The 16675-nt window shown below is 42.3% G+C and overlaps 1 protein-coding gene across 2 annotated transcripts in view; it reads right to left on the bottom strand.

The window, feature by feature from the left end:
• NECAB3 (N-terminal EF-hand calcium binding protein 3) overlaps positions 1 to 16675 on the bottom strand; it is a 99248-nt gene that overhangs the window by 4105 nt on the left and 78468 nt on the right. Inside the window, exons 6-10 of one of the 2 annotated variants that reach the window (XM_026681685.2) lie at positions 7904 to 8040; positions 7156 to 7277; positions 5359 to 5438; positions 3829 to 3882; positions 2724 to 2836 (exon numbers count right to left, since the gene is read on the bottom strand). In XM_026681685.2, coding sequence (XP_026537470.1) covers positions 2724 to 2836; positions 3829 to 3882; positions 5359 to 5438; positions 7156 to 7277; positions 7904 to 8040 — 506 coding nt within the window. The remainder of the gene's footprint in view (positions 1 to 2723; positions 2837 to 3828; positions 3883 to 5358; positions 5439 to 7155; positions 7278 to 7903; positions 8041 to 16675) is intronic. The other variant, XM_087959434.1, reaches the window with a different exon arrangement.

The raw sequence follows: 16675 nt of genomic DNA, 5'->3' as shown, positions 1-16675 counted from the left end.
ACTATTGCAGAAAATGAGATCGAGGCAGTTGTTTAGTCTAGTGTTGTTGGTTACTAGTTGTTCCAGTCCCAGATTTGTAACAGCATTGTAGAAGGTTGCGTGTATGGGTTCAGTTGTACATTCATTTAGGGTCCAGTCAATATGAGGTAGATTGAAGTCACCAAGAAAGATAAAAGCATGTGGGCAGGATGCTGCCCATGTTAGTGGTGAATTTAGCTTGTTTACATGTTCGATGTCATAATCAGGTGCTCTGTAACATAGTAAGAATCGAAATGTGATATTTAAGGATAGTTCACAGATGATGGTCTCAGGAAGAGCAAGCTCCTGGGTAACTTGGATGATTTTAGATGTAAGGACTTTTTATAGAAGATAGCAACACCACCTCCTCTACGAATTTCACGATCTGATCGGTAAACATGATAGTCTCTTACTGTGGAAATGGAGTCAGGGAGAGGTGCATTGAGCCATGTTTCACAGACAAATATGATATCAAATTTAGCCATATTTAGTAAGAGGAGAAATTCAGGTATTTTATTCACAAGGCTTCTTGCATTGATTAGCTTCCATTTAAGGCCAGCAGTAGTTGGAATTGAGGTAGTTAGGGGCGTGCGTGCCTAGTTTTGGGTGATGGTGGATTGGTTGAGGTAGGGTTGTGGTTGAAGGTTAAAGCTGAAGGTTGTGGTTGAAGGTTAAAGCAGTTGCCTTTGGAACATTGAACTCCAAGTCTTCTGCTTGGAAACTCACACTGAAGCAGTTTCTCTTTTGCTGTAACTGAACCAGAAAGAAATCGGCGCAGGAAGGGATCATGGCATGGAATCACATGGGCATGAAACTGATACAAAGGTGTGTCTATGGAGATTCTCAGTCATCCAAGTCACGATACAAAGGTGTGATAAAGCAAGAGAATCTGAAGTTTTTATCTGAAAGGCTGCCCCTCACTTGGTCTCTAAGAAAATGAATAGATATAATAATATTCTTCATTAGCAGTAATCTATTATTCTGAAACTTAACTTAGTATGACCCATTAAACCAGGGGTGTCCAACCTTGGCAACTTTAAGACTTGTGGACTTCAACTCCCAGAGTTCCTCAGCCAGCAAAGCTGGCTGAGGAACTCTGGGAGTTGAAGTCCAGAAGTCTTAAAATTGCCAAGGTTGGACACCTCTGCATTAAACAAATGGATCACAGAGTTGTTATATTTGTCCCAAGACTACTGCTAAAAATGCTACCCATCACATTGCCCCACTCCCATCTCTTGATAATGCTTGGTCATTTTTCTTATAGTCTCCTAGAGAGTGGCAGAGAGTGATTTGGATAAATGCACACTTTGATGCCCCCAGGAGACCTGCAAATGTACTTAACATGGGAAAAGATTGAGGGGGCAGAATATGATACCGAGCTGGTGTTTTCTGCAGTAGTTTAATGTTGAGCACAGATGTAACTCTATTGTAGAAGTTATACATTTTATTTATTTATTCAGTTTGAGTACTGCTTCATTCCAGCTGTCTTTGGGTGGCTCACAGCATACACAAAATGAACCAAAACAAGCTCAGAAAATGCTCAAAATAATCATAAGATAGCAGTCCAACAACAAAACAAACATCATGCATAATAAAATTTATTTTTAGTCACCATTTCCATAATGAGTGAAATTCAGCATTTAGTTTCTTCAGAATGCATAGAGACTCTGAGTTCCAGAATTTATTTTGTCCTACAGTTGCTAACTGTAGTCTGAACATTCGAATAAACTATAAAGATGGATTATTATTCCAATTTGAAATCAGATTAATGTTTTTCATTTCAGTGTGTGTGTGTGTGTGTTTGATGGTACTAAATGAAGGATTAATTAAGGCTGATTCTTTCTTGCTTTTTTTTTTTTTTTGTTAGGTCACACTCTATTTGCAGCTACATTTCAGGCAGTTAGTAGCATGTTTCAATTACTAAGAATACTCCTGAACAGCTCTTATAATGATAGCACTAGGAAGAACAGGATGGGACTGAACTCAAAGCCACATGAGTACACCCTTATGAACCATAGATTTGTTTTTCGAGTTTCTATTTCAACTATACAGAAGAAGCAAGAGTACATCTTTGTAAAGAGTCTGGCTCTTGTATTTCAGTATCCATCTACTTTATGGAGCTGTTTGCTGGAAAATGAACTTCATGGATATTGGGGTTAGTGTATATAATACAGGGGTGGGATTCTACCAGTTCTGTCCAGCTCTGTAGAACTGGTAGCTCTGAAGAGCAGCAGACATAGAACCAGTTTTATGTCTGCTGCTGTTTTGGCCCACCCACCTGCCCAGGCTCTTACCTGACCTTTATTTCCTGCTTTTTCAACCTCAGCTGCTTTGCGCGGCACAGCTGTGGTACCCGTGCGCAGCGCTGCTCAGCTGTCCAGGCTGAGCTGCAAGCTGCACATGTGCACGTGTGAAACATTGTTGAAAAAGTAGGAAATAAAGGTCAGGTAAGAGCCCAGGCAGGCGGGTGGGCCAAAACAGCAGCAGACATAGAACTGATTCTATGTCTGCTGCTCTTCAGAGCTACCTGTTCTACAGAGCCGGACAGAACTGGTAGAATCCCACCCCTGCATAAACAGTTTCTTTCAAATTACTGAGAGAAAAGTAAGGTTCATAATGCTCAAGAAAGGGAGCTTTGCTATCTTTTTCTAAATACACATCTCATCCAAACAACCTATAAAAAAACCAGTGTCTTGGAGACTTACTGTAAGCAACTGCTCTGTCCAGCTGTGGTTTCTGTGTAGGTTTGAAGAATTTGGCAAAATTCCACTAATCCACTTTCTGCCACTGAGATCTGTCTCTGTGCCACCAGGATGTGCTGCCAAATGAAAAAGAGATAGCCAAAGGAGAGAAAATTTGTAATTTCTATTAATATGTACTTAGAAATGCTATGTAAGTCAGAGATAACTCTAAAGGCATACCCACTAAAAGTGTGTATTTTTGACCCACAATTATATTTTACTAGTATTATCTTTGGCTGCCAATTGGCCAGTCATTCCAATGGAAGACTCAAAAAAGTGGAATCACACTTAGAATTCTCCCCCTTTTGCCACATCTCCTGGGTGGGGGAATAGAATATATCCACACTGGATATATCAGAACCATTAATAGAATTGATCAGGAAAGTTGGGAGCAGGGAGAACTAAGGCAGATAGAGCTTTTATTTCTGGAGATAGGGAAGAAATGGCAGGAGCAGCACATAGGACAAGGTGGAAACTCTAGCCAATTGGCAACCATTGGTTCTGTATTTCCAAAGCAAAAGAAGTGAAAAAGGCATTGGGGCTGGGAGTCAGGACTCATGGACAAAATGATTAGAGTTTTAAAGTTGGGATAGAATGCATACACATTTCCCTGTCTTTGTCAAACTGCTATACAACAAGCTTCAGCTTTCAAAATTCCTGTGCTATGGTGAGCTAATCTATAGTTGTTGTTAGTTACAAAATCATGTCTGACCCATCGTGACCCAATGGACAACGTTCCCCCAGGCCTTCCTGTCCTCTACCATCCTCCAGAGTCCATTTAAGCTCATAATCTATAGTAGCCTTTCTTTTATTCTCAAAGGTTGCTGAATTTTTCTTTTATAGCCACCAATATATGAAATATTTTAATTATCTATCTATCTATCTATCTATCTATCTATCTATCTATCTATCTATCTATCATCTATCTATCTATCTATCTATCTATCTATCATCATCATTTCTATTATTATTTCTATTCTAATAACAGTTCTAATATATGAATTGCCTTGTTTCTAGTGCCATAGCAATGCACAATCAAATAAACAAAAAGCACAGTCCAGAAACTCACGGAATCTGTTCCTTTGCAGACCATATTACATTTCAGAGGCTCCAACCTTGGATTCTAATTGCACAAAATTATTATAAAAGGAATTAAGTTACAAAATGATTGATATATATATACTTGATTTCACATAACTGCCCTCTTCACTAGGAATTCACAAGTTCATTATGCCCTTTCAGTAATCTGACCATGCTGGCTAGACAGTCTAGGTATCATAGTCTTCTTGTCAACTCATAAAATATTTCTATAGTCTTTTTAGTGTTGCCAACAGAAGGGGTTTGAAAGAGCAGTGCGGCAGCTTGAAAATTGAAAGTGCATTCCATAAATAGTTTTCAAAGATGGTAACTAGGTGACTAAAGTTTCTGCCACACAAATATCTAACTGAAGAACATGATTGATGACTCTTGGCTATGGATGTGTCTCATTGGAAAATATGAATTATTTTCCCCAGGGGGTGGGGGAAAACCAGGGTCAAGGGTGAATGAATTATGTGTCTCAGAGTCAGCTACCCCCAGGCAGTGCCAGACATGTTAACTCCCAATACATCCTTTTGAAGTGTTGGAAATTTGGTTCGAGACTCATGATTTAATTGGGGTAACTGCCAGAATCCGGACACTTCTCACATCTGGGGGATACCAGGTTGGCAGAGGCTAAGTCTAGAGATCATCCAAGTAATCTGTCATCTATTTGTCACGTTTCTATTGACTTTAAATTATTAAAAAATTCATCAAGATGTATTTTCCCCCAGATTCACTGAATACCTATAGGTCATAATTGACATTGTAAGAATTATTCATTCCTTATTTCACACTAAATACACTGTACTGTTTATACTTTACTACTGACATATAGCTGCATAAATAATTCTGTACTCTGCAAGCAACATTTCTTCATCCATGGACAATTCTGACACTTGAATAACCAGCCATTTTGATCTAACCTGATTTTAAAATTCCACTCCCAGTTCTCCTTAAAATATACAGTTATTCACCTGACAGATGGGCATTCTTTATGTACAGTATATCTCTTGCATATCTCAGAAATTATGTCTGAACATATTAGCCATACACAGATGTTTGAAACTTCCCTGGTTAATTTTGGTTGCTTTTGAGCCCATTTGAAAACTTGAGTTCATGAACATGTCTTAGTAACCTAGCCTTTGGCAGGATTGAAGGTAATTCTTAAAAGTCAATCAAAATAGGACAATAAATTCTAGTTAAGAATAGAAACTCAGTACAAGAACTAATAAAACTGTCAAGCATCTCTAAGGAGCTTTTAGGTTCCACAGTGGTGAGAAAATGTATATCATAAAGCTAGGCACTAGAGACAATCTTACTACATTTGATGCTTAAAGGCCCCTTTGATATATTAAGAGAAAAATCAGGACTGGAAAAATGAAAGAAGTGCATGTTAACTATGTTGTGAGTTATTGAGCTTGTTTAGATCCAATTCCAAACACTTTAAACGAAATCAATGTCATGAGAAAACGCTTCAAGATAAAGTTCCCATTTTATCGATTTTTATTTGCTGGCCCACCTTACATTCCAGTTTGCTGATGAATTGTTGTAGCTGGGTAATTTCAGATGGCCACTGGCTATCCGTTTCCACACAAACACCTGAACGTAATGCCAAGAGAAAGAAGACTCAGCTGAAATCCCAGACAAATAGCTGTCCCAGCCAAGTGGCAGATAGAAAAACATTCTAGTAGGATTAGTTAGTTTTTGTACAGTATAGCAGTTAAGGCATCAGGCTAGAAATGAGGAGACTTTGAGTTCTAATTCAGACTTAGGCATGAAACTATATAGTCTTGGCTGAGTACTTTCAGTCCTAGGAAGGAGGAAATGGCAAACCACTTCTGAAAAACCTTGCCAAGAAAGCTGCAGGGACTCCGGTCAATCTCCAAAAATCAACATGATTGAATAATAAAAACAGGACTGAGAGCTAAGTATCAGGCATGACAAACTTTCATTCTTTTTGTCATAGAAATATTTATATTTTACTCCTCTTCAACTCCCTGCCCACTCTATTCCACAAAGGAACATGATACTACGTTTTCTTTGATACTTTCCTTAAAACAACAAATATTAAACAATTTCCTGCTTTACATAACAGAAACCAAAACCTAGTTTAGAAAATGCTAAACCATTATAGGGATTATATTATCACTAGTGAGCATCCTCATGCCACTCTTGTGATGAAAATAGTAACATGGGAAAGCCTTGGCATGTTGCTTATTCACAAATCAGAAAAGCTGTTCTGTCAAGCTGTTCTCAAGACCATGGTTAAGCCTAACTGTCTAGTTAGATGTGATAGGGAACAAATCAAGTTACTCAGCTCTCCCTCAGTGTATTCCTTGATAAAGGACATCTCATTTATTTACTTAAAAATCATCCCAAACATGTTTAGGAGCAAAAGTCTAAGGGGCTTACATAACTACAGCTGTATAGAACTTCAAGAAAACATTTCCTTCAATAAAGCCTTAGTAAAAGGTGACTTGTTGAAGTGTGACAGTCCTTCACTACATAACATTGAGTCATTTTACCAGTTTCAGTATCAGTGACTCAATAGGATGGGAAAACTTTCTGGAAGTGAATCACTTCCAATTTACATAGCACAAAATGTGATAAAGTCCTATATGACAAGATAACAATATAACCAAGCCATACCAGTCAACAGTTAAAAGCATTGTAGCTCGAACATTGGGTAGCTGAAAACCAGGAGGAAGGAATCAGCAGCAGTTAAACCTGATTTGAATGCAGGCATACATAAATAAAAGTGCATGGGAAAAGAAAGAAAACAAATAGGCACCCCAAAAATATCAGGGGGAACATTCCAGAGTTGAGGTCAACCGCAAAGAAGGCCTGGTCACTATTAACCACAAGATGGCACTCAGGCAATCTTCAGACATGCAGCAGGACCTTCCCTGATGATCTTGATCAAGTGGTGAGGATAATCTGTCAGATAACCTGGGCTTAAATTGCTTAGAGTCTTCTATGTCATAAGCAAAACTCTTCAGCTGGTAGCAGCCAATACAAGTACGTCTACAATGGTCTACATGGTTATGACCAGGTACCCCACTCTACTAGTTCCAGTTCTCAGATGAAGCACAAGGGCAGCTCCACACTGAGCACAGTAGACCATTAAAAGCACCCTTCAGCCTTCAAAATGGCTGTCCTGTGAAGCTTATAAGTAAACTAACTATGATGTTGATTAAATTATTTGTGTAAACCATTAGCTTACTGTTTTCTCTATCCAAACATTGTTGAGCCTATTTTTTACAGTTATGCATACTAATGCAAATCCGGAAATCAGAATGATGAAAGCTGCCAATACCTGTGGTCAGCATCCCAGAATACGGATCTGTAGGAGAATAGCAAACATTCTTCTGAATTCTTCGGCCACATCTTTTTGTAGTGTGTTGACCAAGTAAAGCTTCAGATTTGTTCATATTATTCCTAAGAAGCATAACATCAAGACAGTACATACCCTAGGAATAATCACTAGCTTGTTGTCTCTGATTCTGCTTGCACGATTCCTCATTTTTCATGATAACAATACAAAGTGAGAAATAAAAGGCATGATCTAAAAATACATGTGAACTAAAACATGTAGTAACTTTCATCCATCTTCCTTTCTTTTTAACTATTTAATTCTCCAGTCATGCAAAACATTACTGCAGAAATATTGCCAACTGAGGTTTTACTTCAGGGAGATTGATCAGGGACAGTAAGGTCCAATTCTAATGATATTCTACTTGCCTGTTTTTCCCCAACTACAATTAACAAGGCAGGATTCCTAATGCATTCCAACATTATTGAGTCAATACAACTATAATGATGACAGGCTTTACGTCTTCAACAGTGCACTCATCTAGAGAATGCTTATTTTGTGAATAGTAAAGAAGCCCACACAAACAAGCAAACAGACAAAAAACACCCCTCTAAAATTGTAGATATGGTAGAACTAACCTTTGTAGAGTAGATGAGGAGACTTAGAAAATGATAGAAACTGATTTCAACCCCACTCTTAATTATTTGGCTTCTCTTTTGCATCTGCTATATTGCCCAGATGGTTGTTTTACCTTTCTCGGCCACTCTGTTCTTCAATAGTATCTGCGGCACATTCTAGGGAGACTTGCAGAGACTGTATCTGGTTCATCGTCTCCCTCAGAAGGAAACGGGTCACAAACTGTTCCATCTTGGAGGAACTCTCATACACCTGTAGGAGTTAAAGAGGCAGCTGAGTACTAACAGATAATTTCTCCCAGGGCTGCTAGAGTAGGGAAATAATATTTTTAGTTCAGTGGGAACAATTCAGTTTTTTAATAAGTATAGCTGGTACTGTCACAAAATGGCTACCTTGCCAGAGGAAGGAGATGTTGATTAATCACAAGACAATTAATTGCCTGTTAAAATGATTTTAGTTACTCACAAAACACCCAAATTCCAGAAAGCAAACTAACTCTTCTAGACTTTCAGTGTGTCCACTAAGATCAATTCCAGCTTCTTTTCTGAATAAATATGCATATCTCAAAACAGGATTGGGTTGAAGCCACTGCCAGTTTTATTTTCTAATCGTTGGGGGGATGATGCTAGACTTTGATGTTTCTTTTATTTTTATTTTTTAAAATAAACTGTAGTCTTTTAAAGGTAACCTCCCCCAAAACAGGTAGATGGTTTTGGTGGTTTTCCCAGAAATGTCAGTAGGTGTATTGATGCCCACAGGAACTATGTTGAATTTCTCTGTACAGTTCTCTGGCTCAGCTTCAACATTCTAGCCTTTAAAAAAATAGGACACATAGGGACACTCTCCTTATGTTGACATATATTAAAATATTTCATTTTTTCCCATGCAAAGCAATAATGCCTTTTCTCCTCATCTTGGAAAATCCTGTAGCTGTCTGTGATACACAACTATCATAACCCGGAATAAGAAATAACTGTCTACATTATAATAAATAAGAAACAGGGTTTAAAAATGGTAGTCTCCTAAATGTTTGCAGCTGGGAAAAGAAGTGTATGTTTTAAAAAGTTGAAGACAAGAATTATGTTTAGACCCTTGAATATTCAAAAATACTTATCACATATGAAGGGTTGCCTAGCCCTTGTGTAAATCCACTGCATTAAGGAAGCAGTACTGTATACATCTACTTGGAAATAAGAAAAACATACTTGTCAAACTCAAGGCCCACAGGCTAAATCCAGACTGTGGGGTGTTTAGATCTGGCCTTCGGGGCTGCCCTGGAAACAGCAAAGGACCGGTCCATGGTGCCTCTGCCAGCTAAAGCGTTTTCACTGGCAGAGGGCTGCAAAGAGGCCATTGCATACAAAATAGAGCCTTGAGGAGTGATGTCAAGCTGGCCATGCCTACCCTGGCTATGCCCCCTCCCGGGGCCCCCAAGGCCAAACACAACCCTGATGCAGCCCTGAATGAAATCAACTGACACCTTTGTTCTACACTTTATATAATTTAGTCTAGATCTGATTTAATAAAATTTCCTTTTTTAAAAAAAATGTCTTTATATATTTAGCCAGCATGGCTCTATAAAGCTGAAAATAAAGTGTGCTATATTAGCATACTCCAAACCCACGCAACTGATTGGTCCGAACGGACAGCGACCTGATTGGTCAAAACCCCGGCCGTGATTGGAGCGCTAGGGATCTACCGCGATTGGCTGTGCCGATCGCGGGAGATTCAAAGTGCTGCCATTGGCCGCCGAGCCGCAGCGAGCCCTATATGAAGGGCTGCCGTGGCTTGTCTCACCCAGACTATTCTTATCCTAAATAAAGAGCTGAACTCACTAAGATGGTCTCGCGTCTCCTTCGAACCGTTCCACCCCAGATCTAACACTGGCGACGAAGGTGGGATCGTGAGACAAGGAGACCACCCAGCACGTGGCGAAGCGGCACACAGCAGCCGGCAGCATGGCCGGCATCAACTCGCCACCCGCATGCTTCAACCCCGCTACTGAGGACTGGGAATCCTATATCGATAGGTTCCAGATTTCCTCGAGAGTAGCAATCTTAAAGATGCCAACGGCCACAAGAAACGAGCCGTGTTTCTGACACACTGCGGGCCCGCAGTGTTCAAGATGGCCAAAGCCTTGGCCAAACCAGAGGACGTCAAGACCATGGAATGGGGCGACCTCGAGCCCCTACTGCGAAGCCACTACGCCCCCGTCGTGCCCATCCTTTTCCGACGGCACGATTTCTACAGGCGGGATCAACGCGAGGGCGAGGGGCTTGGTGATTTCATGGCGGCACTACGAGACTTGGGCGGCGAGTTCGCTGATCTGGATGAGGCACTGCGAGACCGCGTCATCCTAGGGCTCCAAGACCCCGTCCTCCAGAGCCGCATCATGGCGAAGGGCGACATCTCCCTCGCCGATGCCCTCACCGAGGCTGCCGCGGCTGAGGCGGCCAAGAAATCAGCAGCTCGGATGCGACAATCGAGCATGACGCCACGACCGGCGGCCGGCGAGACGACTTTGACCCCCGAGAAGCGACCCAAAACCGACCGTCAAGACACAACCACACACCACGGTGACATCGACTCCTTCTCAGAGACCGAGGACAAGGAGGAGGAGATTCACCGCCTACAAGCAGTGCAGGAGCGGCGGGAACCACGAGGTCGTAAGTCGAGGTTCCAGTGCGCTGGCTGCAGAGGCGATCACCCCCGGACGGACTGCCGTTTCCTCGATGCCATCTGCTGGCCTTGCGAGAAACAGGGGCACATCGCCAAGGTGTGCCAGAATAAAAGGCACTACAGCCCGCGACGACGAGAGAACACCCCCACCAGACACCAAGATCGCCAGACGGAGAGCTGCTGGAGCCAAGAGGGTCGGAACAGGTGGCTCCACGAGGCAAGGCAAAGGGAGGAAACGCACCAAACCGTCGTCATCGGCCATTCCTCCACAAGCGACGCCAGGAAACTATATGTAACGGTGGGGATAGAAGACCAGCCATGCGACATGGAGGTGGACTCCGGGTCCTTCCTCTCCATGGTCTCATGGTGCACCATCAAGCGCCTGGCACCTACCATCCGCCGCCATCAGCCATTCCTCCACAAGCGACGCCAGGAAACTATATGTAACGGTGGGGATAGAAGACCAGCCATGCGACATGGAGGTGGACTCCGGGTCCTTCCTCTCCATGGTCTCATGGTGCACCATCAAGCGCCTGGCACCTACCATCCGCCGCCACGAGCTAGAAGACCAAAAACTGACTCTCAAAGACTACCAGGGAAACCGCATCCCTGTAGTCGACAGAGGCCATTTTAAAATCACCTTCAAGGGCCACACCGAAGTGCTACCCCTGATGATCATCGACCGAGATCAGCCAAGCCTATTGGGACTGCAGTGGTTCGCACCCCTGGGCATCGAAGTAACCGGCATCCACCACATCAGAGAGACGGACTGGGAAACAGCGCTCGTGAGGGACTTCCGGGAAGTCTTCGATGACAGCCTAGGCAAGTACCGGGGGTCCCCTATCTCATTCAATATAGACCCGAGCATCGCGCCAATCCGCCTTAAGCCAAGGCGAGTGCCATTTGCACTCAAGCCAAAAATTGATCAGCAGCTAGATAAGCTCATCGCGCAAGGGTGTGCTGGAGCCAATCGATCACGCCCGGTGGGAGACCCCCATAGTCACCCCCATCAAGCCAGATGGGTCCGTGAGAATCTGTGGTGACTATAAGGCCACCCTGAACCACGCGCTCCAACAAAGCGCATACCCCGTCCCAGTAGTACAGCACCTTCTGCACTCACTGGGGGGAGGCCGGATTTTCGCAAAACTTGACCTGGCTCAAGCCTACCAGCAACTGCCAGTCGACGCCGCAACCGCCAAAGCCCAGACCATCGTAACACACCAGGGGGCTTTCCGTTGCAACCGGCTCCAATTTGGAGTCAGCGTGGCACCCGGGGTCTTCCAAAGCCTCATGGAAAGACTCCTCCAAGGCATAAAGGGGGTGGTGCCCTACTTTGACGATGTGCTGGTGGCTGCGAAAAATGAAAAGCAACTAGAAGCCCGGTTGAGGGAAGTACTAGAGAAATTCAGAGACTCGGGACTCAAAGTTAAAAAAGGGAAATGCCAACTACGGGCAGAAAGGGTTGAATTTCTAGGGTACCTCCTAGACAAGCAAGGGATCCACCCCACGGAAAAGAAACTGAGGGCCATAAGGGAAACGCCACGACCCTAAAACAAAACGGAACTACAGGCTTTCTTGGGACTGTTAAATTTTTACAATGTCTTCCTACCTCAAAAGGCAACCGTGGCGGAACCACTGCATAGGCTGTTAGACAAAACAGCCACCTGGACCTGGGGAGCGCGGGAAGAGAGCGCCTTCACCAATACAAAGAACCTGCTAACATCTGACGCGGTACTCATCCAGTACAGCGAGACCCTGCCATTAACGGTAACGTGCGACGCCTCGCCTTTTGGGATCGGCGCCATCCTCAGCCACCAGCTACCGGACGGGAAGGAAGCACCCATCGCTTTCTCATCAAGAACACTTTCAAAACCAGAGAGAAACTACAGCCAGCTCGACAAAGAGGCCCTAGCAGTCGTCGCCGGAGTCAAGAAATTTCACGAATACCTTTACGGTAGGACTTTTACAATCATCACAGACCACAAGCCGCTGCTAGGAATCCTGGCGGGAAATAAGGCCACACCGAACATTCTATAACCAAGAATGACAAGGTGGTCCGAATTCCTAGCAGCATACAACTACCAGCTGGTACATCGACCTGGCAAGGACATCACCCACGCAGACGCCCTGAGCCGCTCACCCCTGCCCGACCTGGAAGACGACCCAGCACCCACAACAGAGGTACTCCAAATAGAAACAATATCCAACCCGCTCGTGACCGCGCCAGACATTGCCAGAGAAACAAATAAAGACAAGCAGCTGGCGCGAGTCTTGAGCTGGGTCGGAAAAGGGTGGTCGGAAGGGGACAGGGACGAACTATTCAGACCCTTCTGAAACAGACAGACTGAACTTTTTACAGAGAAGGGCTGTATACTTTGGGGGGACAGAGTGGTAATCCCGGAAACATTACAGGAAAGGGTGTTGGGGATGCTGCACGAGGGACACCCAGGGATGGTCAAGATGAAAAGCCTGGCCAGAAGCTACGCATGGTGACCGGGAATGGATAAACAGATTGAAACCTGGGTAGCCAAATGCAAACAATGCCAAGAATCCAGACCAAACCCCCCCGCCACCCCAACCCAGGAGTGGGAAACGCCAAGCGTTCAAACAATTTCTGGCAGGCCAAGGCATACGCCATGCATTAACCGCGCCCGCACATCCGGCGGCGAACGGGTGGCCGGAACGCATGGTCCAATATACGAAAAAAGCCATCCAGAAAATAGAAGCAGCCAACATACAGGACAAAATCAATAAAATGCTCCTCATTCAACATATCACACCCAGCGTGACCACGAACAGAAGCCCGGCAGAGCTAAGGATGGGCAGAAAACTACGGTCGACGCTAGACAGAATGCACCCCACATACAATCCCGAAAACCCCCTGGGTTCTTCCAGCAAACATAGAAAATTTAACATAGGGGACACAGTATATGCAAAAAACCTTTCAGGGGAAGCACTCTGGGTACCAGCAACGATCACCCAAATAACCGGCCCCTTATCATACCGATTAGAGCCAAGCGACAGGAAAGACTGGAAACGGCACATCGACCAACTAAGGTCAAGAATAGCCGTCACCAACAACCAGACACCCGAGCAAGAAGCTAGAAGGGGGGAGGAAACGGCAAGCGTTAAGGAAAGAGTCGAAGGGAACCTCCTAGCGCAAGCAGAACACCCCCCACCCAGAACAAATAAACCACAAATAAACCAGTCCCACTCACCAGTAAACGGAGGACACGAATCTCCGGAACCCTCACCTGGAAGGAGCAGCCAAACCAGTTCAACCAACCCGGAAAGATCCAGCGGGAACAACAGGAGCGGCAGCTCAACCAACCCGGGTAGACCGGGAGGGAGCTACCAAGAAAGGCCCGGCTCACCCTTCCAGGCGATTCCATCCCAGGGAACTGGAACGACAGAGAACACCTCCGAACTGGTCGACGACCACGCTGGAACTGAACCGCGCAGGTCAACTAGGCAGGTACGAAGCCCCGCCTACCTGCGCGACTACGTCACGACGCACTGACAGACGAAACCAAGAGGGGAGGGGTGTGCTATATTAGCATACTCCAAACCCTCACAACTGATTGGTCCGAACGGACAGCGACCTGATTGGTCGAAACCCCGGCCGTGATTGGAGCACTAGGGATCTACCACGATTGGCTGTGCCGATCGCGGGAGATTCAAAGCGCTGCCATTGGCCGCTGAGCCACAGCGAGCCCTATATGAAGGGCTGCCGCGGCTTGTCTCACCCAGACTATTCTTATCCTAAATAAAGAGCTGAACTCACTAAGATGGTCTCGCGTCTCCTTTGAACCGATCCACCCCAGATCTAACATAAAGTGTTTTTTTTAAAAAAAAAAAAATTTGATCTAGATTTATTTATATATAGTTAACATGGATAATTTAAGCTCCACTTTTTTCCACTCCAAATAGGGCTATTTTATTCCATTCAACAAAGGACCAACAGTTACTCTAAAAGTACTATATTTTTGTTAGCTTTGTTGCAAAAGACTAACATACTCTACCTTTGAAATTTTTTTGAAAGAAATTTACATGCAGATTTTGTGTGCTATAAACTGTGCCAGAACTGGTCAGAACCCGCTGAATACCACCTCTGGTGCTCATATTATAAAGTACCTAAATATCATTTGGCAATTTGTTATATTGACTTTTAAAGTTTTCTACTGCAATGAGATGGTGCACATAAAAGTACTTAACACTGAGCTATGCTACAAGCAAACAGCCATTACTTTCATGAAAATTGAAACAAAAGAACTTTTAAAACAACACAACCACAACCCAGGCAATAATATGCAGGAACAGTGGAAGCTTTTCTGCTACCCTGCTTTTCTCCACTATGAATCAGCAACAAGGATGATCTATATAAAACAGTTACTTCGATTTTCATCCATCCAGATAAATTACTATCACGAGCCTAGAGATAATAGACCTGGACTCATTGTATAACTATGGATTAACTTATCTAGCATTACTATTTCTGTCCTGAAATCACGCATACAATCAAGCTATATGTTTAATAAAAGATAATATAAACCTTTTGTTAAGAGAATCTCTTGGAAGATGCAAATTAACATATTGCTAAGATCTGCTTCAGAAAAACTCACAATATCAACGAAAGTTTAATATATGGTTGTATTTCTTCTCTTGAACCAAAATCTGGGGATAAGTAGAGTACAAAGTACAAAGTCTCAGTTTGGATAAAATTAGAAACTGCTTTATTAAAGATTTGTGTAATTGCAGTGAAAAGGCTTAGGTCTTCACATACAGATAAAAGCCTCATTTGAAGTTTGGTAGTAAAAGTAGTAGTATCACTACTTTTTACATCTACATTGACCTGCTTTCAATTTGCTTTCCTCCTCCCCCTCCCATGTGCAAAACAAGTAAAAGAAAATACACGCAATTTAATACTGGGTGCCAATTATTAAAAACCAAATTATTTTTTTGCAGCTACTGAAGGGCATGCAAGTTTGTTCAAAGTTCAATAAACTAAAGGTACTTCTCATTCTTAGAAGAAGAAAATATTACATTTATAATAGTGTTTCCTATCCCAGGAGTCTTCAGATCTGTTGAAGTCTTATCTGTCTATTTATATGACTGACTAAATTCAGGCTAAAACTTTCCAAAACAGCAAAAATAAAACATGACATATACAAAGTCAATCTCATTCAAAACTAGACAAAATCTCATCCACAACTTCCATAATTCCCAGTCAGCTTGGAGAGTGCTAATTATGGAAAAGAAAGCATCAAAAAATAAACAGATGTCCTTTTAATATATTCTTGGAATTGGTTTTTTTAATTAAAATTAATAACATTAGTTGATTAATCTAGATTGTTTACATTTCTAATTTAGAAATCTAATTCATCAATAAATCTTTTGATGTTTTATCTTTCCTAATTCATGAACATTATAATAGTAATAAATAGACAACAATGTACCCAACTATATTTTTCCTATATGATTAAACTTTTTATTTGCCATTTTCTATTCATGAAGATATAATATGAATCTTAATGTCAAATTAAATAGAAATAGCAATTGTTTCCAGTTATTAAATGAAATACATCTTAATGTAATAGAAATTTGCCATATGCTCTGAATTTTAAAGAGTTATATTATGTAAGTCACAGAACATGGAAAAAGACCATAAATCACAGGATGGGCTCAACAAATAAATTGATTCATCTACACGAGATGCATCCATCTCCTAAACTGATATTAACAACTGTGTTCTGGAAAAAAATACTGAGATAATAATGAAATGTTACAAGTCAGTTGAGAAAGAATGAGATTGTTATCCAGGAGACTTAGTTTCCAATTTTATCTCTGCCAAAGTATATATTTTGCTTTGGATTAATCATGAACTACGAGGCACATTCTGCATTTGTAATTTGGTGAGTATCCATGAAGATACTTAGTTTCTATAACAAAAATTGCAAAATGGCTGTTGCTTGCACTTACAGTAAGTAAATGGAATAATCCATTATTGCATCTTTACAAAAGATATTATTATTACTGCTACTAATTTTCCTCATTGAAGCAAAAGGAGGAAGAAAAAGTCCAGTCAATGAAAATAGCATATTAACTGAAATTATAACAAACAAGGAAATTAATGACCATGAATCATGTTTTCCACCCAAGAAGTGATGTTGACAGGCTCTGATTTGCAGAAATAAAAGGGAAGGTGATT

The sequence above is a fragment of the Notechis scutatus genome, chromosome 3 (genome assembly GCF_049901735.1).
Source record: "Notechis scutatus isolate UNSWTSFEM ecotype Mainland chromosome 3, rNotScu1.2, whole genome shotgun sequence".
NCBI classification, from domain to species: Eukaryota; Metazoa; Chordata; class Lepidosauria; order Squamata; family Elapidae; genus Notechis; species Notechis scutatus.
The sequence above is the reverse complement of the archived record's forward strand: the minus strand, read 5'-3'. Positions and strand labels throughout refer to the sequence as shown.